The 27,890-nt window shown below is 39.6% G+C and overlaps 2 protein-coding genes across 2 annotated transcripts; both read right to left on the bottom strand.

The window, feature by feature from the left end:
• Positions 1-942: 942 nt before the first annotated feature.
• LOC308101536 (endonuclease G, mitochondrial-like) lies at positions 943-4,770 on the bottom strand (the record flags this gene model as incomplete). The annotated part of the gene is made up of 6 exons (XM_080450955.1): positions 943-1,138; positions 1,805-1,886; positions 2,065-2,174; positions 3,074-3,215; positions 3,784-3,989; positions 4,570-4,770. The coding sequence occupies 6 exons, from the start codon at positions 4,768-4,770 to the stop codon at positions 947-949; spliced, it is 933 nt and encodes a 310-aa protein (XP_080307081.1). The 3' UTR covers positions 943-946.
• A 1,052-nt stretch (positions 4,771-5,822) lies between these two features.
• LOC308101535 (tripartite motif-containing protein 16-like) lies at positions 5,823-27,195 on the bottom strand (the record flags this gene model as incomplete). Its single annotated transcript, XM_080450954.1, has 6 exons — positions 26,920-27,195; positions 25,704-26,045; positions 12,696-12,836; positions 11,257-11,463; positions 8,796-9,202; positions 5,823-5,832 (listed from the first exon to the last, which is right to left on the bottom strand). The coding sequence occupies exons 1-6, from the start codon at positions 27,151-27,153 to the stop codon at positions 5,823-5,825; spliced, it is 1,341 nt and encodes a 446-aa protein (XP_080307080.1). The 5' UTR covers positions 27,154-27,195.
• Between the last annotated feature and the right edge of the window lie 695 nt (positions 27,196-27,890).

The following is a 27,890-nucleotide window of genomic DNA, read 5'->3' as shown; positions in this document are numbered from 1 at the left end:
TCCACAGCAGTGGAGATCACAGTATCTCTGGGAAATGGGATATAAACAGCAGACAGAGCCTAGTCCCTAAACTGGACAGTGACAGACGGTGACAAGAGTCAAGACACATGAAGGCGAGGAGCAGAGGTAGTTTACCGTTTCCTTAGCACAATGTAATTGTAGATATTGTATACTCTTCTATAAAAAGTTACATAGCTGTACGCTCGCCTTTCCTTTCTCCCATTCGTCACTCTGTTTTGTGTGAGTGAAGAGAATCGACGCCTCAACACAAAATTGATTCACACACACACACACACACACACACACACACACACACACACACACACACACACACACACACACACACACACACACACACACACACACACACACACACACACACACACACACACACACACACACACACACACACACACACACACACTTTCTGTTCGGAGCCAGATTGTTGGGGACTTTTTTTTACACTAACCACTTGAACCTTATCATCCCTATTCTTACATTAGCCGAAAATAGCAGATCTACAAGCTCACAACGCCTCGCAGAGCTTGTAGATCGGCTATTTTCGGCAAATAGCTCTTGGTGTACAGGGAAAAAAAGAGCGGACCAAGTACAGAGCCAAAGGTCAAGTTTACAACGTATTGAAGGTTTAAGTGGCTAAATGTCTGAAAACACATTCAACATGAATCCAATATGTAATGGGGGGGGTCCCTGCTTCATCTCTCTCTCAGCTAGGGGGGTCCTTGGCCTGAAAAACGTTGAAAACCCCAGGTGTAGAGGGTGGCACGGGTCTGCCCGGCAACCAAAGACCCGAACCGAGAACCGAGCCGGGTCCAAAATATTGACTTGTCCCTCGGGTACGGTCGTGCTCGGTCCAGGGCATCTGAAATGGATGGATTTGTAGTCTTATGTGGTGGTGGTGATGATGGTGGCTGGGATTCGTAGTTTTTTATTTAGCAGTGATGGCCTGCAGGGTGTTGGTTCTCTTCATGATGTTTGGCACAAACAGCAGTCCTGAAGCTCTCTCGATGGTGTCTATGGGAACCAGAAAGCGCTCCAGCGGGGTCTTCTCGTCGACGGGCGAGTTGGGCATGATGTAGGAACGAAGCTCCACCCCGTTTGACCCCTCCAAAATCAACACCTGGACACGATAAACAAATAGTAATAATTCATGATAATGGCATTAGTTATGCCTTTTTTATTATGAGTTCAAATGGAAGAGTCCTAGACCACTGATTACCAGTGGTGTAAAGTAACTAAGTACATTTACTGAAGTACTGTACTTTTAGGTATTTTTTACTTTAGTGGAGTATTGCCAATTTTCAATACTTTTACTCCACTACATCTCTGAGGAAAATATTGTACTGTGGTCCACTACAATTATTTGAAAACTTTAGTTACTAGTTACTTTGTAGATATAAATTATTATATTATAAAACATACATTAACGGTTAACCACTTTAGCCCTATTTTATACATAGGCTATTTTCAAACATTTTAGTACTTTTACTTTTGGTACTTTAAGTATATTTACTGATGTTTTGACCCATATGTTGTAAAAAAAACAAACAACAAAGAACAAAGAAAACTTATATTTAAGTTATTTGTAGTTCATTTATATATATTTTTTACAAAGCCTAAAAGGCAAACTGAAATGTAATTTTCATTCATATGTCCCAATGTTCAATGCCAAGAACACACAATGAAATTGTTAATCGCAATTGTTTGTGCGACAATTAACGGTCAAGTAAAATGTCATGATTGTGACAGGCCTAGTGGAAAGAGGCCATAAAAACAGGAGACCTACCTTGAAGAAGTGTGTTGGCACGGCAACGTGGTTTCGTCCCAACACCTGGTACTTCACATACAGCTTCCCATCAGGCTCCTGTCTACACACACACACACACACACACACACACACACACACACACACCAAACATAAACACACACACACACACAAAGCAGTCATGAACAACAACATCAATCAACCTTTATCCAAACCTCGCTAATGATTTAAATTCACTAGGTTTCAGTTCATTCCAGGTGTGTACTGTAGGTGTACTATACCTGGGCAGGTACAGCGGTCCGGTGCAGACGTAAACATTGCGGTAACGTGTGGTCAGTGAACGACACATTTGCTCCAGATTGTTCCATGCCTTCTGGTTCATATGAGGATTCTAGAGCAGAGGAGAGGATGACTGTTATTATGGTGTGTGTGTGTATCAATGCATCACTGTGTGTGGTCACACCAGTACAACCACACCAGTGTTGATTTTGACAGCAACTTTTGATTTTGTTTTAGTAATAGTCTTTTGAATAAAATTCCATTTAGTCATATTTTAGTCATCTGAAATGTTTTAGTTTTTTAGTCTAGCTTTAGTCGACTAAATATCATAAGATTGTAGTAGACTAAATCTACATTTGATTTAGTCTACTAAAAATGTATGTTGGCGGTGCCTTGATGGCGTCGTAATGGCTGATCTTACACTTGGTTGCATGATGAAAATAGACGATCTACAAGCTCACAGCGACGCGTTGTGAGCTTGTAGATCTGCTATTTTCAGAGCAACACCTGAGCGCAACCAAACATAAAATGTCTTGTCTTCTAGTTCTACTGGATCTCTTCTCCACTAGTCCCTCACTTTTTTATTTGTTGACGAAATTGTCAATATATTTAGTCTAGTTTTAGTCATCATAGCTTAGTTTTTATTTAATCTTCATCAGTGAAAAAAGGTAGTCAACGAGTTTTTCGTCATAGTTTTAGTCGAACCACACTCCCTTCTTAGAAATGTAGCGGAGTCTAAATATTTGTTTATTTTATTCATTACACATTTTGTGCCAGGCAAACAAATAAATCTTCATTATAAAAATCTGGTCTGGAGGTAAAAACACACCAACATAACCAGCGAAAACCCGATGCATCCCAACAGATAAATATCGGCTACTGCCATCGGTGAATGTATTATTCATTATTATTATTATTTGCCAATACAACGATGGCAGTCAACGAGGCAAATATCGTCCGATACCAACATGCAGCCAATATAATGGTGCGTCCCTGGTATTATTACAGTACCTGTGGTGAGACGTTGCTCAGGTAGAAGGTGTCGTCCATGGCCTTTTGGTTCCACTTGTGATTGCCTGCTGCAGCCAGGTGACCTCTGTCAAAGCCACTCCCCTTGTAGTCTGCGTTGGTCGATCGGTGGTACACGTGAACGCTGGGAATCAAACCGCATAAATATCAGCCACCAATAGAAGAGAACCGCACACACATCCACCAATAGAAGAGAGCTTTCTTAAGTTAAAATGTTTAACCCATTAAGACCGGGAACGCATCCGTGTCATTTTTAGATTTCTTTGGCTATTAAAAAAATAGCAGATCTACAAGCTCATAGTGCGGCACTCGGTGCCGCGCAATGATCTTGTAGATCTGCTATTTTGTTTTAGAAAAATCGTGAAAATGTGTGCAAAACTTTGAATATATACTTTTTAAAGCGAACATTTACAACTCAAATCTTTGCTTCTGGGGGTCCCTGGAACAAAATATGTATTTGGCTGGGGTCCGCACTCCGCAGGCAAATACATATAATTTTGGGAGGTTCTTAACATGAAATAGTTTGAGCACCACTGATACAGCAACATACGTTTTTCAGAAACCAGTTTTTAGATTATTTAGAAGACATGTGTAGATGTGTTCCCGGATTGAAGGGGTTAAGTTAAACTGTTTAATGGAATATTATTACTACTATTATTATTAACAACAACACTAATACTAATAATCATCACCTGTCATCTTCTTTGAAGTTACAGTTGTTCCTGTTTGAAGGTCCAGTGATGGAGGAGGAGTTCAGCTGCTCTATTACCCAGGATGCCGTGCGGGTGCGGGGGTCATAGGAAGTGACATAGGACTCTCTGGTCTTGACGTTAGCCAATGAGGGGAAGCCGTACTTCGTTACTGCCCCGCCTGGTACAGGTGTGCCCCCCTGGTACGCCTGAAACACAGACCATAATAATGAGCATTATATTCAAACCAAACTGCTTCTGATATAAATAAATAAATATTAATTACCGGTAATTGCACACACTGAAAGTGAACTTTACTGATACCAAGAAAGTGGAGCATATCACTCCAGCTCTAAGATCTTTACACTGGCTACCTGTATGTCAAAGAATCGCATAAATAGAAGACAGGTAAGCACCATAGGAAGCACCATACATAGAAGACAGGTAAGCACTAAGCGCCATAGGAAGCACCACAGAAGACGCACCATAGAAGATTGATTGATTGATTGATTGAATACTAATATTAAACAGTTTGCAAATAGTACAGAGGTAGGATTTTACAATGATTGTTAAGAGGATAACATTTAGCCCTTTAAGAAGAAGACAGAGAAGCACCATAGGATCAAGTTACATGGAAAGCTTTTATGTAACAACATAATGTATTGGAGGTCCCTGCTTGGTCTCTCTCTGACCCCTGGTCTACACTGACTACAGTCATGAGGAAACAGTGTGTTGACAGTGATGAGTGACCACTAACTAGTGCATTTACAGCATAATAAACGTACTGACCGTCAGGTCGGTGGAGGAGGCCTCTACACTGGGTATGGGGACGACAGGGAGGTGACACAGGAGACCATGGAGGTGTGTGTCCTCCTCCTGATGTTTCTCCTGCTTCTTCTCCCTTAAAGCAGACACTAACAGACCCAGACCCGTTCCCACAGACACCCCCACCCCGCCCACAAACCACCGAGACCTCAAAACCCGCTGCATTCTGTCAGATAATCATTCATGTAATGAGAAGAATGATAACAATGATATTAAAGGCTCTTTTTTGAGGACAAACTTGGTGAGGTTCCTCTCTCTATGGTTTCATGGGTCGCAGGATTATGACGTTAGCCAGTGTTGCCAGGTTTTGACAGGGAAACAAGCAACTAGGTCTGATCCAAGTAGTAGGTAAAACCGATAGGTAGGCTAATACTTTAGGCGGTGGAAACACACCATTTAGTTTTAGTTCTATTTTAGTCTTCTGAAATTGTTTAGTATTAGTCTAGTCTTAGTCGACTAAATATCAAAATCTTAGTCTTTTAGTCTAGTCTTGGTCAACAAAATTAACACTATGAAAACAAGCCCAAAAGAAGCGAGCCCTTCGGCCTTTAAACATTGGCTATTTTCCTAAGAAAAATCTTGAAAACAATTAGACATTTTAACATCACAACCCCCCCCCCCCCCGTACAAGATCTGTGATGTTAAAATGTCAAAATGGCATAAAATATTTTCAGATGGGGGTCCGCAGACAAATATATATTAATCTGGGGGTCCTTGACATGAAAATGTTTGAGAACCACTGGTTTACACAATGTTTAAAACAAGCCCAAAACAGTTCTACACTTTAGCAACAAGCCCAAAAAAAACGCAACCAGCAACCATCAATTATTTACAAGCAACTTTACAGAAAAACAAGCCCAAAGTCACTTATAATAAGCAGACATGGCAACACTGGACATAACTCAGTCTTTTTGTTGTAGTTTTATGGCGAATTAGCATCCATAGGCGATGCATTACCGCCACCTGCTGTTCAGCTCAGAGCACTTCACTTTCAAATCTGTCCCACCACAGACCTGGTGCTCTAATGGATCTATTCTAAGACGTTATTATGACTAATTATGCTGAATCCTAAATGGGTATTTCACTTTAAAACACTTGTGGGTTCATTTTCCACGTCTACTCAGGTCTCAGACCCAGACTGGGGGTCAAGGCTGCACACAAAAGGGCCGGCCAGTAGACTCATGAATAGCCTAGACCACGTACAACTAGGTTGCTCTTTAGTTGTAGCTACAGGGACACATTAAAGAGACATACCCACCTATCAAAAGGTCATTCCTGATATGAGCCAAAGAAATGTTTCAAATTCAAAAGGTTAATATCTTTCACATTGCCCTGTCATGATTCATGACCTACTGTACTACTGCAATTCTTTGATTTGGTAAAACATAGTATCTGAGAACACAGCAATTAATTCAATGTTTGTTCACTGGAACAACACAAGAACCCCCCCCCCATCTATATACCCCTAAACTCGTCTCTTATTTTCTTGTGTAAAGGCCAGACCGCACCAATGCAACTCCTTGCAACTGCCATTGGGGATAATGGTTGCAAGTAGTTGCTTGTTGCAATAGTCAGGGGATATTAAAAATATCTTGGAATAAATTCCTTACCAAGAAATGTCTTCACCAATGTGTTTGTAAAAGTGTCTAGTAACACATCTCATAAAGACTGAAATGCAGTTTCCCTAGGGGGATTTTTGACAGCTGCTGAAAGTTGGGGAACCCACCATAACCTTATGCGGGGAAAACATAAAAAATGTATTCTGTTTTAAGTAGCATGTGAGGGGTCAAACTAGGGTGTTTTTATGATTCTGAATCCATTGCAAGCATTTGTTTTGCACCAAAACCACTCCTTGGGCTAAAAACGGCCAAATCTCAATGGGCTTTTTACACAAAAAGTATACCTGGAAAAGGATGGCTATGGCCGTTTTTAGCCCAAGGAGTGGTTTTGGTGCAAAACAAATGCTTGCAATGGATTCAGAATCATAAAAACACCCTAGTTTGACCCCTCACATGCTACTTAGAACAGAATTAAAATTTGATTTTCTTTTTTTTAACCAAGGTTATGGTGGGTTCCCCAACTTTCAGCAGCTGTCAAAAATTCTCCTAGGGAAACTGCATTTCAGTCTTTGTGAGATGTGTTACTAGACACCTTTACAAACACATTGGTGAAGATCTTTTTTGGTAAGGAATTTATTCCAGGATTGGTAAATACTAATATCCCCTGACTATAATGATTATGTACAATATTTAGTTTGAGGACAATATCAACCCAAAAGTATAGTGTTTGATTAATCTCTTGCTAATAACAATAGAGGTCCACTGCTCTTGAAAAGGACTATGACATGAAAAGTATTGGAGCACATCTTATTATAAATATAATTTATTGGGTAAAATGTGTTTACTATCAGTGTGATTCAGTACATTCCTCTCTTACACGTATCATGAGGCTTGTTCCAGCTCACATTCAAACTGCCAAAAAATACTGTATATTGATGCTGTTATGCAGAAAATCTTTATAGGATTTTGTTCATGAAATAATGCCCTACTTTGTGGTGTGACTGACACGGTTACACTGTTTTATATTTGTTTTTGTAAAACAGCAAAAGAAAAAAAATCACTTAAACATTATTTATTTATTATGTTATCAATCATATTGAAGTGATTTCAGGGAGGGACAGAAACTAACTCCAGTCACTTTCAGTTCAGGGGTTCTCATTGTATTGTTGAATCACAATGTTATTGTATGACTTGGTAATCTGGGTTCAGTTACTATAGTGTTGAATGTTTCATATTCAATGTGTTCTGGGCTTTGAAGAGACAATGCTGCACATTTTCAAAAAATAGTGGAAATAGCAGATCTACAAGCACACACACACACACACACACACACACACACACACAGAATTAATCAGATATTGATCTTGTCCTCTCAGTCCTCAGACTGTTTTAACATCTATCTTCACATCCTGTATAAAACGTCATCTAAACATGGAGACAACTTTCACAGAGAGACAGAAACATTCTTCAAATCAGACTAAAACACTGTTAGAGGTTGCAGACTGACATTTATTTTGAAAAAAAAACAAGTCAGTGTAAATTAAGTAAAGTTAATGAAAACATAATGATTACCTGATGGTGTCAAACTCCTTTATATGAATTGAAACATAATTTTGTCATTTTGCCAGATAAGTCGTGAGCTTGTAGATATTAAATAAAGTACAGAAGCTTTCCCCCCTCTTTTGTTTTTAACATGGCTTCATAAGTGTGTAATTGTTTGAAGGACTCCGAGGTTTCTACTGTATTTACAAAATGGGGTAAAAACATTGTTCATCACATTAAAATGTTTTTATAAACATTAAAATGTTTTTATAAGCGATTAACTGTTGACACACAATACCCTATTGACACATTGAGGAGGAAGACATTACACCAGTGGTTCTCAAACTTTTCAGGGAGAGACTCCGCAAAATAATCATATTTGAACTGGGGACCAGCCACCCTGACAAACACTTGGAATTGCAGGAGTTGAGGCATTACATTTAGTTTGACTTCATCAATATTGTGAAAACAGCAGATCTACAAGCTCACAGTGAGCTTGTAGATCGGCTATTTTCACAAATTCTCTCTTTGTCAGGTAATATTTGGCCAATTTTTGACCATTTTCTATAGTATAGTTTGTTAATTAATTTTGACACAGTAATGTCTCATTTTAGAGGTATTCAATAGGTCTTAAAAAGTCCTTAAATTGTCACGTTAGAAATGTACTCTGTATACATTATACATACACTATACATGTATGTACGGTATGTTTGTGTTTGTAGGTTTGTTTACTGTTGAGTGAGAAAACAATGTTGCACATTAAGCAAAATATCATTTGGGGACCTCCTGGGGGTCCCTACCCACAGTTTGAGAACCACTACATTTAGTATAACCAATCTACACAGACTGACAGAGGGCTCAGTAGTAATATCAACAAGATAACAGGGCATACTGTATAATGATTGTCTGCAGCAGGCTTATTAAAGAAATGCAACGAGCGGAACACAATGGATTGATTGATCATGATGGTGTAGTATACTGTACACATCATTCTTACACATGCTTTATCTAGAAGGGAAAATCTATCATCAAATGAAGAAAACTAAGTTTTCAACTGAATATCATCATCAGTATTCTTAACATGTCTACCATGTCTTACACAGCTCTGCTGTAGCTCCATAGTACATAATCATAGCTCCATAGTCATCATCAGCTCCATAAGGCCCTATCCCTGGATAGAGAGGTTGTGTGAACGTGGTTTGAACTGTGTGTAGGAGGGTCATTGTGTCAGAAACACTGTAGAAGGACAGAGTACCTGCCTTGTGGTCCAGGTACACCCCCACTCTGTAGGAGAAAGGCCCTGACACTTTAGTGTTAACACTGTTGTGTTTGAACAGGTAGTCTTTACCAGAGCACTCTAAACACCAGGATTTATCATTGTTTCCAAAGTAGGTTTGTCTGCTGATGTCTTTATAACAGACTGCTATATCAACCCCTCCACCACTCCACTCTACTTCCCAGTAACAACGTTCAGACAGACCCTCTGTACACAACACCTGAAAGTACGAAGTAAATCTCTCTGCATGATGAGGGTAAGGTTGATGTGTTGTTAAAGTCACCTTCCTCTTCTCCTCTGACAGGGAGAGATATGTGTGTATTGTGTTCATGTCCAGAGACAGAGGAGAGGAATCTGTGAGAACACACGACAAAAGAAAAATCAAACCTCATGAACCTTATTGTGTTTAGAGTTAGTCTCTCAGATCAAACTCATTAGAGCTTTAAATAACAACATATCAGAATGAAACTTCAACGTTCAGAACCTGCATCAACATGGACTCACATTGTAAAAAGTCCTTTCTGGTCTGAGGCTCCGCTGGATGTAAAACATCAACTGGAGACACAAGAAAACAGTAAAGGTCATCATGACATTGTAAAGGATTTCTATGTCCACACAAAGGGTCAAATCCAATAGACTTTACTGCTGACTTCAGGCATGTAAAACATACAGCGTGAGCCTACAGGAGGTCACAACATACGACTGACGTAAAAGACAACAACAGACCTGCTTTACGGCAGTGTCGTAACGTAGCTCTCTTAAAGGCACAGTCACATATATAGCATATGACGAGACATCATACTGAAGAATGGATTAAACTGAAGTTCCAAGGGTTTTGTCAAAAAGTTTCAAGCTATTATAGCTTGATAGTAATCATTGCTATTATATAGTGTTTGTTCAGTAACAGCTGTCTCCCCAGCTCTTCAGTAAATACATTTTCAGGTGGGTTTCACATTTCATTCAATCAGGAGAGAGAACTCCTCAAGATCATTTATTAAGAACGAAAATATAATAAAAATGATAATAAATTATAATGAATATTAAATGGTGCATTTATATACTGTAGCGGGTGACATGAAACACAGGTCACACTAATCTACTGCCCGCCATACTACAGGCTTTAGTAGCCTTCCCAGACATACTTCCACCTGTACAAACTGTTTCAACACTTACAAATGTACTGTACAGTATAGGGGCCGGTTAAAACACAATAAAGACATTTAAATCTGACCCTAAACTTTCCTTTGAGGAATATTCTTGCTTAAATTCTTCAATGTTACTGTTCAATCTGACAGACAGCCAACCTGTGTACCATCAGTCTGCTCCAGTTCAAATATCTCCAGTTGCCTTCTGACTTCATCAATCCATGTTCACTATGATGGCTGGTTAGAAAAACAAGAAACACATTTAAATCTCACCTCTCTTTGATATCTCTGGCCAAGTTGTCTTCAGGATGTTGTCTAGTTGGTCTCTCAGACCAGACACCACATCAATCACATCTGTGAAGGAATTCACAGGACAGATGACCACACTGGGTGAGACTGGAGATCCACTGGAACTGGAGAGAGACTGGAAACTCTGGAGAGAGACAAGTAAACCAGTATAGACAGGGATGGAAGATCATTAAACCAAGAGATCAATAAATTGGTACATTGACCAAACACACACACACACACGCGCGCGCACGCACACGCACACGCACACGGCCACACGCACACAAATGATGATTTAATTTTTCTCTAATTCTCATGCAAATAATTGCGATTAACAATGTGATTGTGTTTTTGGTATTGAATATATAAATAAAAAATATACATTTCCGTTCCAATCTATGAACACAAATTGTACAGGGCAGATATTGAATAATTTTATACTTTCAAAATATTTGACAAAATAGTGGAAATAGACAATCTACAATCTACAAGCTCAGAAGCTGATCTTGTAGATCTGCTATTTTTGGAAAATGCTTACAATTATGACAATTGTGGAAAATAATTGTGATTATCTCAAATAATTGTGATTAGGCAATTATGTAATAATTGTGACAGGCCTAATTCTGACAATATTATTGTGGTCTGTACTCTACAACTACTGTATCTAGCAACTATATTAGTATTAGTAACTACCAGCATTAATAATGTCATGTTATGTAATATACTATGATGTCATGATAATATGACATGATGGAATGAGATGAAAGAGATGAAATATGAAGCTGATTTCTCCTAAATGAGTCAAAACCAAACAGTAAAATGCCATGTGTGGAACCTGAATGAAAGTGATGATGTCATCAGTGTTGGACAGCTCCTCCAGGTCAGCATGTCTCCTCTCCAGCTGCTCCATGTGGTCCTCCAGCTGCCTCAGGAGAGCCTCAGTCTGAGCCACTGCAGTCTGCTGCTGATCTCTGATCAGTTCTTTAAGCTCACTGCGTCTTCTCTCAATGGAGACCATCATCTCACTGAAGATCCTGTCACTGGCCTCCACTGCTGCTTCTGCAGAGCTCTGCTTCACACACACACACACACACACACACACACACACACACGCACACGCACACGCACACACACACACACACACACACACACACACACACACACACACACACACACACAGACAGAGAGTGTGTTGTTATTTTTTTTTTAAAACAATCCAAAGTTTCTTTTGAAAATAGCAGATCTATAGACAGATCTGCTATTTTCAAATCATCAAAGATCAAACCATCCCAACCACAGACTGTTTGAGATGTCGCCGCATGGAAAACACCTACGCAGTCTCACAAATATTATATGTGGGTTGCTGGCACACAAGTATTTTCAAATGGGGGTCCACAGCCAAATACTTAATTGGGGGTCCTTGACATGAAAAGGTTTGAGAACCACTGCTTTAGTGCTTCTGATGACACAAGGCACTGTCTCATCCATATAGCATCACAGTAAACACAAGAACAAGAACTATTATCATAATATCAGCTCACGTTCAGGGCCTCCATGACCTGTCTCAGGTCTTTCAGCTCCTTCTTTTTCTCCTGGATCTTCTGCTGGACTTCCTCCTGAATTGTCACCAGCTGTTTCTGCAAGAAACAGGAAGAGACAGTTTGGCTTGTAAACAAAGCACATTTTCAAGTCGGGATACCAATTCTATCCAGTGGTGTAAAGTAACTAAGTACATTTACTCAAGTACTGTACTTAAGTACAATTTTGAGATGTTTTTACTTTATTTGAGTATTTCCCAGTTTTCAGTACTTTTACTTCTAATCCACTACATCTCAGAGGCAAATATTGTACTTTTACTCCACTTCAATTATGTGAAAACTTTAGTTACTAGTCACTTTGTAGATTTAAGTAAAACATATGATTACTTTTTCCACCACTGATTCTATCCAATCAGGAGAAAGAGAACTCATATAGGATACAGGGTAAAAACTAGTGAGATTTGAGACAGTTTAGTTTGGATCCAATCATCTTAAATCAACTTTGTAACTTCCTCAAAATACACTGTTGCAGGGGCAAGATTAATGGACATTAAATACCATTCATGAAAAGTTATCAATCGCCTCTGTTTTTCGTCCAAAATGAGTGTACTTCATCCTTTTAATACTTTTTATTACACCCTGATTTGTGCTTTTTATGTCTCTGACATGGTCATTTAGTTCTGCTTCTATCTTGAAAACATGCTCTATCTTATGATTTGTCTTCAAGTGATGGTGGTCCTACCTGTTTCTCTGCCTTCTCTGCATCAGCTGACACCATGTCATGGCCCTTATGTTCATCCAAGAGGCACTGATAGCAGATATACTGCCGGTCTGTGCGACAGAACACCTCCTTCAGCTTGCCATGACTGGAGCACATCTTCTCCTGCAGTTTGTTGGTGGCTGGGACCAGCTTGTGGCTCTTCAACGCAGGAACATTGTAGTGACTCTGGAGGTGATTCTCACAGCAAGATACCAGACACACCAGACAAGACATGAGAGCTTTTTGAGGTCTGGCCCCGGTGCAGAAATCACAGGCCACGTCTGCCGAGCACATCTTCTCCTGCAGTTTGTTGGTGGCTGGGACCAGCTTGTGCCTCTTCAACACAGGAACATTGTAGTGAGGCTGGAGGTGAGTCTCACAGTAGTGACTCTGGAGGTGATTCTCACAGCAAGATACCAGACACACCAGACAAGACATGAGAGCTTTGTGAGGTCTGGCTCCGGTGCAGAAATCACAGGCCACGTCTGCTGGACCGGCGTACAGCAGAGCAGCAGGGGCAGAAGGATGACCTCCTGTACTGCTCAGCTTCATCACACCCTGGAAGTAAAGAGAAGAGTTAACACAAACAACAACACAACGACAAATTACTGACATGAGATATACACACACAACTATAAAACATATCAGAAATATAAACATTTATCGCTGTGTAAACACGCTCTCAATTCTTACCAGTCCCTCGGCGCTCATAATGGAAAATGACAAACACAGCAATAACACCCTGGTCACAAGTAACACTGATGCATGCAGAACACACTCCTGTTCAGCAAGCATCCACTCTATTTATATGGGTTGGTCTACCCATGTGGGTGAAACCTTCGGGTGATTAATCATGTGACTTGTGTATTGTCTTAAATGTGGAAACACAGGCTTTAGCACTATTCTATAACAATGGCCACTGTACCCCAGCTCCTTATCTGACCTAATCAATCAACCCTCTCAACACTCTCATGTGACTCTCATGTGACATGTGCAAAGTCCCCTGATTTCAACACTGTAGGTCAGAGCTGTAGTTTTTAGAATTGTATATATTTGTACTTATTATTATGACTAAATATCCTTCTGAAAATAAGATACAGGAAGGCGCTAGAAGGCCACATGTGCAGGTAATGTCAATACAAACGCCACCGTTACATCATAATAATAGATTATTCTACAGACACGCTGTGAACTTGTAGATCGGCTATTTACGACATGCCCAGAAAGGGGACGCTAGGGTTCATGTGGTTAATATAATGTTTCTGAGGGCAAATGTTAGACTTTTCCTTCTCCTTCCTTTTTGTCTTTCTCTTCACTTATAGATTATAAGTGAAGAGAAACTTCACTCAGTTCCCAATTTAGAAAAAATGAAAAAAATAGCAGATCTACAAGCTTATAGCGCGGCACTCGGTGCCGCGCTATGAGCTTGTATGTCTGCTATTTTTGAATAGCCAAAGAAATCTAAAATGACACAGATACTTTCCTGGCTATGGGTTAAATGGCTTTTTAAAAAAGCCATTTAAGCTATAACTATAGGCTAAGTTTGAACTTAGTACGAGGTGGTGCAACTGGCCCCTGGAGCGTTAAGAGTTTAACACTCAGGATTACAAAGACATGACTGGGCCAATCAGTGACTGCGTTCCATCTGCTCTCCGTAAAACAGTGAAAAGCAGCCCCCTGATTGGTCCGCTCATTTTCTGATTTCTCATACTCTCTGCCTATGGGCCGAAGTCCAGACTGATACCGTGGAGGAACGTGTGAGTGAGGCCACATCATCAGTCTGTCAATGCCAGGCTAGGTGAACCCGATCATAATGATATAATAAAAAAACATCTGGTGGCCAATTCAGTGATGCCTTATTGCTGTTGTGTCATTGCTTGTCATCTGCATTCTCTTTGGTTTTGTCCTCTCACTTCAGGTTCAGCTGGAGTTGGACCTGAAGTGTTCATGGATTTATTCATTGTGTGTTATTTCAGGAAACAAGATTAAGTACCTACAGATTAAGTGAGAGAAAAGCCAGTCAAATTGAAGGATGATGAATGAATTCCATTCAGTATTGTGACCTCAGTGGACAGGACAGTGGTACAGTCGACTGGACCTTTGGTTTAACAGCTTTAACTGTCAGGGGACACGTGATCTCATGGACACATATGAACATGTAACCTAGTGTTCAGTACACTTGTCAATGGAAGCAAACTGGATTTTGCTCAAATTCATCTTCTGAGTTGTATTTCATCTCATCAAGTGTAGCCTATAGTTGATACTGTTAATGTAATTGTTGTACTTTGCAAAACATTTTTTTAACAAGCATGATGCGTCTGCCATAATTTTGAAATATGTATTTCCCAGGGAATCCGTTTTTTCTAAATCGCATACATAATGTCACATTCTGAGACATTATGGTTGAATGATGGACAAAATATGTTTTCCCCCAGATTTCTTTGGTTATTTAGGTGTTGACTTCACTGTAAAAAAAAACCATCTATGACATTGTGTGCTATAAAACCTCTCCTACTGTAATTCATAGCTGTGTCATGTACACTAGACCATACCCGTAGGCGGATATGAGCACCCAAAGTGTGCAGTTTGGGTTATGCGGTGAGAACAGACAGTTTATCAGGGATCGAAAGTGAGTTTGTACTGTGTAGTGCAGTGGTTCTCAAACTTTTTCATGGCAAGGACCCCCAAATTGACACTTGTTAGCCCGCGGACCCCCATTTGAAAAGATATGCGAGGGACCCCCATAAGAGAAGATTTGTTTACGGCTGTAGCAGTGAATCTCAACCATTTTAATTTCAAGGTCCCCCAGTTTGACATGCATTAGGGCTACGGACCCCCATTTAATGGCATTTCTATCCCTTGGACCCCAGTTTATATGGTAAAATGTATGTTAATTTAACTGTGAGAGTGTACAAATGGAACCAAATGGACCCGTTAGAGTCCATTTGGTTCCATTTGTACACTGTCAGAGTTACAGACCCATAAGGGTCCATTTGGTGCCTAATCTATCATTTAGCTGGGGACCCCCTGGAACTCCCTCAAGGACCCCTGGGGGTCCCCGGACCCCACTTTGAGAACCAATGGTGTAGTGTGTACACGCACATCCCGTCGTGGAGGAACAGAACACCCACAAACACCCGCGCATATAAAGATCTAACAGGCGGAGCCGTTCCCCGTCGGCCGTTGCCAACACACACACGCGCGTGCGAGCCGTTGCGAGCGCGCACAAACAAACACACACACACACACAGGGCCGCTTCTCCCTACACGCACACTACACAGGCTGCGTGGGGCCCCGCCCCACGCAGGGCCCCTACCCACCGAAAAAAAAAAAAAAAAAAAAAGAACCCAATCCGCCCAGAACCGCAAAAAAAAAACGCGGACCCCCGTGAAACATCGCGGACCCCATCGGCTGTTTTTTTTTTTCATGAAGAAATTTCCCTGGGGTCTCCAGGCCGTGACCTACAGACATGGCGAAGGAAAACTGTGAACACAGCCACGCATGCAAGATGTTGCACATGAACGCAGCAGCCGCACTGAGGCACTCCAACACAAACACTCTGACATTAAGCTTCACACAACAAACATCAGCAGCAAACATTCACCACAATGACAAACAAATTACGTCCGCGCAAAAATAAGCGAGGGCTCGCTTATTTTGTCTTTCCCTCCCTCCCTCTCTCTCTTCCTCTCTTCCTCTCTCTCCCTCTCTGTCTCTCTGTCTGTGTCTGTCCGTCTATTCTCTCTCTCCCACCCTCCCTCTCTCTCCCGTGTGTGTGTGTGTGTGTGTGTGTGTGTGTGTGTGTGTGTGGTGGGGGTGGGGCGGGGGGGACAGCCATGACGCAAGGGACTTTTGAGATCGCCATCCCCAAAATAGGTTGACTTATTGGGATACATGCGTGTGACTGGTCGCCCCTGCCGGTTCTCTGATTATTTTTTTAAAAATAGGCTCTGTCATGATTAATTGACCACACATATGAAGTGAAACAACTAAATTCTATCCAAACGATATGTTATAAGTGAATTCCGTGCGTCAAAGAAGAAGTTTGAGAGCGTTTAGTAAGCGAAAATAAGAAGTCAAGGCACTCGTACCCTGACTCGCACATCAACAATGGCTGCCGTGCGTCTTTTTCAGGCTGCGAACTCGCCACCTGATTGGCCAACTTTTGCTGTCAATCACAGAACGATGAGCGACGTTGCCATGTCCAGGTTTTGTAAGCGTGAAGTGGGTGTGAATTGGTTAGAGAAAGTGCGTCCACGCATGCGCAGTGCGCGGCTTTGTGTTTTTTCATGAAGCTGGTTGCTTGTTGCTCGCGCACGATCTAGCGCTGCGTTTGGCCTTCTTTTCATAGACCTTGTTGCTTGTAGGGTTCGTTTCGTTTGGCCTTGTTTTCATAGACCTTGCTGCTTGTTTCGCGCGCGAAACCTGGCAACGACACATGCGCAGTTTGGGGCACAGACGACCCAAGACACCAAGACAGACCGACAGAGCTTACTCAAATTATATGTAAGATGGTCCAGATGAAAAAGCTCAGAACACACAAGTTTCAAATTATACACACTTTTAGGCATTGGCTGTTGGTTTACATGGAATAGAAAAGCATATAGGTGTAGAGACCAAATTATAGGCCTATAATCTTGTATTGTAATTAAAATACGCTAGAAGGTAGACTGACAGACAGACAACTTATGATGAAGAAAAGGTCAGCATTAAAAGGGGAAATGGAATATAGTAAATCTCAACAACGGAACGGTCAACACCTCATGTTCTTTCACAGCAAAGCAACAGACACTATGCAAGCATAGGCTACTCTATTCTGGAAGGAAAACAAGGAACCATTCATTAAAAACACTCTCAGACCTCTGAATAGGACCTCATAATAATCACTAGCTTTCCCTTTCCAAGCCTCACTGTGTCAATCTTTTCCAGTGAGAATTGAATGTACGTATTTGTTAAACTTGTGGAATTCTAAAAACAAAACAAAAACAAACAATACTGTGAATGCAAAGTTACATTAAATGAGATTCTGTTTCAGGTTATGTTTCACTTTGGACACAAGGGGGCAGCGTTCACCACTCGTTTTCTTATAGCCAAGCAGGATTTTGCTGTCAATACAAATGAAACTATTTTTTTCTTGAGCAAATATCAGAGTAAAGGCATAATGATTTTGTACAATATTTAGTTTGAGGACACTATCAACCCAACAGAGTAGTGTTTCATTCATCTCTTGGTTAAGGTCCACTGCTCTTGAAAAGGACTATGACATGAAAAGTACAGCTTAATATATTAATGATTTATTGGATAAACTTAGGCTTGTTCAAGCTCACATTCAAACTATCAGAAATACTGTATTGTCGCTGTTATGCAGAAAACCTTTATCTCCATATTTCAACTTTATATGATTTTTTTCTTAAAATAAATAATACTTTGTGGTGTGACACTGTTGCACAAAAGTAGTGAAAATAACACATTTTGTTAAACATAGCAAAAAATAAATCATATTTTTGTTTAATGGCCAAAATAGGGACAGCAGAACTATTTGGAGCGTACACACATGAGAAGATATAGTCACACAGGACTCCAGCTGATATTAGTATAGTTCCGACTGGAACTACAATATACAGGAAACACTGTAGTCCAAGTAGTCTATAGGAGGAACTGAGGTTCACCCTGTGATGTCACAGAGTAAACATTCTAAATTCAAAATAAAAACATAGAAGCACTGCCAAATCATCTTTATTTTGTCCTCGACTTCATGAAAACAGGATTTGGGTTCAAAATCAGGGAAGTGGCCCTTTGAGTCTGTCTGTGATTTTCATAAATGTTTAACTGATGAAAAGCATTAAAGAGAGCTTGTGACTAAATAAACAAAACAAAATGATACAGTAAATGTACTTAGGACTTCTATATTCAATATTATTTATAACCACTTAAAAACCCCAGCATCCATATTGTGGTCACAGAAAATAGCAGGCTATTTTCAGCGAAAGCTTTCCCCACAATAACCCAAAACAGAAAAGACACTAGTATTGAGATCATTTTGAAATATGTATTTCCCAGGGAATCAGTTTCTGAAATATAATCATTAGTCTACTCTGCATGCATAATATGTCACATTCTGAGATATTATGATTGAATGATGTTTTTAGAAAAACAATAATTTCTTCCCCTGATGTTTTGGTTTTGTAGGTCTTGACTTCACTAGACATAAAAAAACAGGGTTTATTTTCTATAGGGGCCAAACTGACTTTGATAAAGTGAGTGAAGGGCCACACATTGGATTTTTGAATTGAAACTTGAAACACATAGTGGTGAATTATGTTAACTGCATGAATTTGATAGACATGATAGACTCATTTAAAATAGGGTCAAGTATTTTATTTTATTTTTAGCTGTGCTGTCTGTATCACTCACTTTATCAAACATATTCTCTATTTTGCACGACATCTTATGACTTATCTTATTTTTTATTTTGAAAACCATTTTAAAATAGCGAAAATAGTAGATCAGCTACCGTATTTTTAATGTGCAGTTTTAACGCTTTGCTAAATTGACCAATTTAAAGGCCTATAATCTTTCATTGTACAGTCTGTTACCAGTTCAATTATGATTATTTTTGGGGGTCACGGCCTGAACAGGTTGAGAACCACTGGGTTATAGATAAACAACAGCCTATTGACTGACTTAGTGACTATTAATTCTCCACTACCTCTCAGAGGCAATTAAGGGGTATTTGAGTGATGGGATGTAGTTTTAAGATAGTCAAAGGGTCAATGCCCCCAGTACCTAGAACCCCAATGGAAACAAGACCGCAAGGACTTTTATGGTGTTATCCTTTTAGACAAAGTGTTTGACTGTACTCGTGCTGTTTTTACATTTCTGTCCAATAAAATGTTTAGTATTGAAAATGGGAAGTACTACGTTAAAGTAACAATACCTCCGAATTGTACTTAAGTACAGTACTTGAGTACATGTACTTAGTTAGTTACACCACTGGTCTATTGTACTATTGAGGAAGTGATGTGAACTTGAAAACTGTTGTTCTATTTTGCTGAAGAAGTTCTAATAAAGTGACTGAAGAAAAGAGACAGTTCATTCATCATTGTGCAACGGGAAAATAAGTAATAAATGATACAAAGTCCAGTTGTAATCCAAAGTTAATGAGTCATTAACCCATGATATGTCATGTCAACGATGTCATTCATTATGAATCTGTGTGGAAGCCTCTGATGGAAAGTAATTACATGTATATAGAAAAAGTATTGAAGATTACTAGCAAAATTGTTTAAGTGTACAGTTAGTAAAACTAGATAAAAGCAAATATATTTACACTATGTATAATATTTAATTATTATCATTGTCTAGGGAACAATGTAGCATAGACACACACACACACACACACACGTCCTCAGCCTGATTTAACATCTATCTTCACATCCTGTATAAAACGTCATCTAAACATGGAGACAACATTCACAGAGAGACAGAAACAGAAAGAGAAACATTCTTCAAAATAAGACTAAAACACTCTGCTATAGAGGTTGCAGCCACAGTGCTCAATTTATTTTGAAAAAACAAGTCAGTGTAAATGAAGTAAAGTTGATGAAAAAAAAAATGATTAGAGTCTCAAACTCCTTTATATGAATAGAAACATTTTGTTCATTTTGCCAGATATGTTGTGAGCTTGTAGATCGGATATTAAAGAAATTACAGAAGCTTTTCCCCCCTCTTTTGTTTTTGTTAACATGGCAGGTTTTAAGTGTGTAACTGTTTGAAGGACTCAAACGTTCCTACTGTATTTACAAAATGGGAGATAAAATAAGAAAAAAAAGGGACGGTCAAAAAATATATACATCATATTAAAATATATTTGCTAAGCGATAAATCAATTAACTTTTGACACACAATACCCTATTGACACCATGAGGAGGAAGTATTTGGCCAATTTTTTAGTATAGTTTGTTGATTATTTTTTACGCAGTAATGCCATGTTTTAATTTTCATTTTAGAGGTATTCAATAGGTCTTAAAAGTCCTTAAATTGTCACTTTAGAAATGGACAGAAACCCTGTTTACATTATACATACTGTATGTTGGTTTGTTTACTGTTGAGTGAGAAAACAATGTTGCACATTAACAAAATTATAATCATTTGGGGACCCCCTGGGGGTCCAGACCCACAGTTTGAGAACCACTACATTTAGTATAACCAATCTACACAGACTGACAGAGGGCTCTGTAGTAATATCAACAAGATAACAGGGCATACTGTATAATGATTGTCTGCAGCAGGCTTATTAAAGAAATGCAATGAGCGGAACACAATGGATTGATTGATCATGATGGTGTAGTATACTGTACACATCATTCTTACACATGCTTTATCTAGAAGGGAAAATCTATCATCAAATGAAGAAAACAAAGTTTTCAACTGAGTATCATCATCAGTATTCTTAACATGTCTACCATGTCTTACACAGCTCTGCTGTATCTCCATAGCCCCAAGAACTTATCCCTGGATAGAGAGGTTGTGTGAACGTGGTTTGAACTGTGTGTAGGAGGGTCATTGTGTCAGAAACACTGTAGAAGGACAGAGTACCTGCCTTGTGGTCCAGGTACACCCCCACTCTGGAGGAACGAGGCCCTGACACTTTAGTGTTAACACTGTTGTGTTTGAAACTGTAGTTTTTACCATTACAACGTAAACACCAGGATTTATCATTGTCTCCAAAGGAGGTTTGTCTGTTGATGTCTATATAACAAACTGCTATATCAACCCCTTCACTCCACTCTACTTCCCAGTAACAACGTTCAGACAGACCCTCTGTACACATCACCTGACGGCACAAACCAGTAAATCTCTCTGCATGATCAGGGTAAGGCTGTTGTTGTTGTGTTAAAGTCACCTTCCTCTTCTCCTCTGACAGGGAGAGATGTTTGCTTATTGTGTTCATGTCCAGAGACAGAGGAGAGGAATCTGTGAGAACACACGACAAAAGAAAAATCAAACCTCATGAACCTTATTGTGTTTAGAGTTAGTCTCTCAGATCAAACTCATTAGAGCTTTAAATAACAACATATCAGAATGAAACTTCAACGTTCAGAACCTGCATCAACATGGACTCACATTGTAAAAAGTCCTTTCTGGTCTGAGGCTCCGCTGGATGTAAAACATCAACTGGAGACACAAGAAAACAGTAAAGGTCATCATGACATTGTAAAGGATTTCTATGTCCACACAAAGGGTCAAATCCAATAGACTTTACTGATGACTTCGGGCATGTAAAACATACAGCGTGAGCCTACAGGAGGTCACAACATACGACTGACGTAAAAGACAGCAACAGACCTGCTTTACGGCAGTGTTGTAACGTAGCTCTCTTAAAGGCACAGTCACATATATAACGTATTATGACAGACATCATACTGAAGAATGGATTAAACTGAAGTTCCAAGGGTTTTGTCAAAAAGTTCAAGCTATTATAGCATCATTGCTATTATATAGTGTTTGTTCAGTAACAGTCTCCCCGTCTCTCATCTTACATTTATAATACATTTCCAGGTGGGTTACACATTTCATCCAATCAGGAGAGAGAACTCATTTATTGAGCACAAAAATATAATAATAATAAAAAATTGTAAATGGTGCATTTATATACTGTAGCGAGTGACATGAAACACAGGTCAAACTAATTTATTGCACCTTCCCAGACATACTTCCACCTGTACAAACTGTTTCAACACTTATAAATGTACTGTACAGTAGGGGCCGGTTAAAACACAATAAATACATTTAAATCTAACCCTAATCTTTCCTTTGAGGAATATTCTTGCTTAAATTCTTCAATGTTTCTGTTCAATCTGACAGACAGCCAACCTGTGTACCATCAGTCTAGCCTGGTAAACCCTCCCTCCGGAAATCTCATTTCCATTTGATTCAAATGGAAATGAGATTTCCGGAGGGGGGTTTACCAGGCTACCATCAGTCTGCTCCAGTTCAAATATCTCCAGTTGCCTTCTGACTTCATCAATCCATGTTTACTATGATGGCTGGTTAGAAAAACAAGAAACGCATTTAAATCTCACCTCTCTTTGATATCTCTGGCCAAGTTGTCTTCAGGATGTTGTCTAGTTGGTCTCTCAGACCAGACACCACATCAATCACATCTGTGAAGGACCTCAGAGGACAGATGACCACACTGGGTGAGACTGGAGATCCACTGGAACTGGAGAGAGACTGGAAACTCTGGAGAAAGACAAGTAAACCAGTATAGACAGAGATAGATTAGAATATTGATCACAATTGGTGGAGTTGAGCTGATGTCCTTGTTGTTCAACCAGCACATACTACGAACACAAATTGTACAGGGCAGATATTGGATGTTATACTTTCAAAATATTTTACAAAACAGTGGAAGAAGCCAATCTACAAGCTCAGAAGCTGATCTTGTAGATCTTCTATTTTTTGAAAATGTTTACAATTATGACAATTGTAGAAAATAATTGTGATTATCTCAAATAATTGTGATTAGGCCATTATGTAATAATTGTGACAGGCCTAATTCTGACATTGTTATTGTGGTCTGTACAACTACTGTATACTAGAACTATATTAGTATTAGTAACTACCAGCATTAATAATGTCATGTTATGCCATGTCATGTAATATACTATGATGTAATGGAATGTAATATAATATGACATGATGGAGATGAAATATGAAGCTGATTTCTCCTAAATGAGTCAAAACCAAACAGTAAAATGTCATGTGTGGAACCTGAATGAAAGTGATGATGTCATCAGTGTTGGACAGCTCCTCCAGGTCAGCATGTCTCCTCTCCAGCTGCTCCAGGAGAGCCTCAGTCTGAGCCACTGCTGCTTCTGCAGAGCTCCACACACACACACACACACACACACACACACACACACACACACACACACACACACACACACACACACACACACACACACACACACACACACACACACACACACACACACACACACACACACACACACACACACACACACACACACACACACACACACACACACACACACACATCCACAATGTAGTTAAACATTTTTTTTTTCTTTGCAAATCTACAGACAGATCTGCTATTTCAAATAGCTGATGTAAATAGGACAATGGTTAATTAACCATTTCCCAAATATATGAACATGGATAAACCTTAATTCTTACACATAATTGTACATATTTTGCTGTTTTAGATGACTTGTTAGTAGTTAGTAGTTAATTAGGTATGGTATTCTTAAAGCAACTCTTTAGGTAGTTATTGTTTTTTGTTCTTTTCTGTATTTTGTTATGATTGCATAGTTTTTTTTATTTGGGGATTATGGATGGAAACTACCTTCTAGCTAAATCTGGCATGTTTACATGAGATCATGATTAGCTGATTCATTTCACTTTCATGTATGGAAATACATGAAAATGCATTGTCCCGTTGAAAGAAAGAAAGAAAGAAAGAAAGAAAGAAAGAAAGAAAGAAGCTCTTGGTTATCAGTTGTCATGTTTCTGTATAATTAAATGCAGTCACAACAGAATAATTGGTGGCCATTCCAGAAGTTCCATGATATGATGGATTCTTTACTGTCACTGTTCTTTACTGTCATTCAGCTATTTGAAAATAGGTGTTCTATAAGTTCACAACACATCACACAAACTACAGATCACACAAACTATTGTGATCTTGTAGATCTGCTCATTTAAAAAACATCTTGAGAGAATGTGAAACATTTTGCACAACATAAATCTTATATGTGGATTGCTGGCACACACATATTTTCAAATGAGGGTCTGCAGCCAAATACATATTAATTGGGGGTCCTTGACATGAAAAGGCTTGAGAACCACTGCTTTAGTGCTTCTGATGACACAAGGCACTGTCTCATCCATATAGCATCACAGTAAACACAAGAACAAGAACTATTATCATAACATCAGCTCACGTTCAGGGCCTCCATGACCCGTCTCAGGTCTTTCAGCTCCTTCTTTTTCTCCTGGATCTTCTGCTGGACTTCCTCCTGCATTGTCACCAGCTGTTTCTTTAAGAAACAGGAAGAGACAGTTTGGCTTGTAAACGAAGCACATTTTCAAGTCGGGATACCAATTCTATCCAATCAGGAGAAAGAGAACTCATACAGGATACGAGGTAAAAACAAGTGAGATTTGGATCCACACATCATCTTAAATCAACTTGGTAACTTCCTCAAAATACACTTTTGCAGGGGCAAGATGAATTAACTCATTCAATCTGGGAACACATCTGTGTCATTTTAGATTTTATCTATAACAATTATTTTTATAACTTGGCTATTAAAAAATGGCAGATCTACAAGCTTGTAGATCTGCTATTTTAGAAAAATCTTTAACATTTGTACAAATCTTTGAATACATTTTTGGAAACAACATTTTAACTCAAATCTTTGCTTCTGGGGGTCCCTGGAACAACATATTTTGATGGGGATCGGCGGCCTAAAACAACATTTTGGGGAGTCCTTGACAAGAAAAGGTTTGAGTGCCACTGATATACAGTAGCAACAATAGTTTTTCAGATAATGAAGACATTTGTTGAGACATTTGACAGTTACAAATGTTCGCTTTAAGAAATATGTATTCAAAGATTTGCACAAATCTTCACGATTTTTCAAAATGAGCAGATCTACAAGCTCATAGCGCTGCACTCGGTGCCACGCTATGAGCATGTGTATCTGCTATTTTTGAATAGCCAAAGATATCTAAAATGACAGAGAAGCGTTCCCAGATTGAATGGGTTACCATATGAAAAGTGATCAATCGCGTCTGTTTTTCATTGGGTCCAAAAGGAGTGTACTTCATCCTTTAATACTTGTTATTGTACAACACCCTGGTTTGTGCTTTTAATGTCTCTGACATGATCATTTAGTTCTGCTTCTATATTTAAAACATGATCTCTCTTATGATTTATCTTCAAGTGATCGTGGTCCTACCTGTTTCTCTGCCTTCTCTGCAGCAGCTGACACAGTGTCATGGCCCTTATGTTCATCCATGGTGCACAGATAGCAGATACACTGGCGGTCTGTGCGACAGAACACCTCCATCAGCTTGTCATGACTGGAGCACATCTTCTCCTGCAGTTTGTTGGTGGCTGGGACCAGCTTGTGCTTCTTCAACGCAGGAACATTGTAGTGAGGCTGGAGGTGAGTCTCACAGTAAGAGACCAGACACATCAGACAAGACATGAGAGCTTTGTGACGTCTGGCTCCGGTGCAGAAATCACAGGCCACGTCTGCTGGACCGGCGTACAGCAGAGCAGCAGAGACAGAAGACTGCTGACCTCCTGTACTGCTCAGCTTCATCACAACCTGGAAGTAAAGAGAAGAGGAGGGGAGGTCACTCACTGATGACAAATACAACACAGTCATTGTGAGGTTCATGGTGATAAACACAGTGAGACATTACAGGTATTAGTTCATCTAGTAAGATCATTGTAACATTATCTGAACACTGTGGTTCTGAACTTTGCATTCCCTAGTCAACAAAATGACAGCATAAGGTAAGTACTGTAGACTGCAAAGAAACTAAGATAATATCACACCTAGCATCTGTTTCAATGTGCTAATAAACTAAACTAAACTAAACTAAACTAAACTAGACTAAAGTGTGACAAGACCAGGAGTCAGATTCGAATTTGGGTCTTTGCGTGGTTTGAGTGGTTCTCAAACCTTTTCATGTCAAGGACCCCCAAATTAATATGTATTTGTCCACGAACCCCCATCTGAAAATATTCTGTGCCAGGGACCCCCACACAAGATTTATGTTGTTAAAATGTTTCAAAAGATTGCATATCGTGTTGTGATGCATTGTGAGCTTGTAGATCAGCAATTTTCAAATAGCTGATGTATAGGGTTACAGTGGTTAAACAGACTGTGATGCTCTATTAACACATTTTATTGGGGTCCCCAGGTGGAACCCCCTCATGGACCCCTGGGGGTCCCCAGACTCCACTTTGAGAACCACTGGTCTAACATGCTATCTAAATAATATTCTTAGTATTTGTGGACAATATCAACATACATAACATAATGTGTAGTAAATAACCAACATATAGTATACCATCTATCACAATAGTCAACAAGGAGTTTTGTGTAGCAGAACATGTAGTTTAATGTGTGGTTGTAACTTGTAAGGTCATCTCACCTCAGCCAGCAAGGTGTTCTTCCTCAGAACAGGTCTGGGACTGAAGCTCTCTCTGCACTGGGGACAGCTGTAGACTCCAGTCTCCTCATACTGGTCCCAGTAACCCTCAATACAGCTTCTACAGTAACTGTGTCCACACTGTAGAGCCACTGGTTCCTTTAGAAGGTCCAGACAGACAGGACAGCAGAACTGGTCCTGGTCCAGCTCACATGTCTGTTGCTTCTCCTGCTGTTCTGCCATTTGACTGACAACCAAACTCACACTGAGAGAAAACACACAACACTCTGGTTTACTCTGAAGAGAGACTGGGAGAGAAACACACAACAGCTCTGAGTTTCGTTTCTTCTGAAGAGAGACTGAGAGAGAAAACAACAGCTCTGAGTTTCGTTTCTTCTGAAGAGAAGTGGGAGAGACAAAGGGAGGGACTTCCTGGATGTTTGCAGGAGGCAGTGGTTTTAAAGAGACAGAGTGAATGTGTAGCACAAACAGGTTCAGCTTGTGGTTGAACGGTGTACAGCTGGACTCTCACACTACACCATCATTTCATGTGGAAAAGCCTGGTGGTGGTGACACAAGGTTACAAGATAATCAGGGGTATTTATTTGGGGAAGAGTATGGCAGAAAATGTGTATTTTAGTAAAGAATCTCGACTTTCTCACTAGTTCCACACTCTCTCCACTTCCTCCAGACTCCAGTGAGCTCATATATTATAGTGAAACACTCCAATATCCTCTAGGATTACAAATAAATCATGGCAAGACAGGTGAGCTTGATCATAATAAAGGGGAAACCTGAAAATTACACAAGGTTGACATCTGGTGGCCAATTCAGTGATGCCTTATACAGTAGCTGTTGTGTCATTGCTTGACATCTGCATTATATATTTTTTTGTCCCCTCACTTCAGTTGCACCTGAAGTGTTCATGGAATTATTCATTGTGTGTTATTTCAGGAAACAAGATACATATTTCACCAGCT

The sequence above is a fragment of the Gymnoscopelus braueri genome (assembly GCF_963280865.1).
Source record: "Gymnoscopelus braueri genome assembly, chromosome: 15".
Classification (NCBI taxonomy): Eukaryota; Metazoa; Chordata; class Actinopteri; order Myctophiformes; family Myctophidae; genus Gymnoscopelus; species Gymnoscopelus braueri.
The sequence above is the reverse complement of the archived record's forward strand: the minus strand, read 5'-3'. Positions and strand labels throughout refer to the sequence as shown.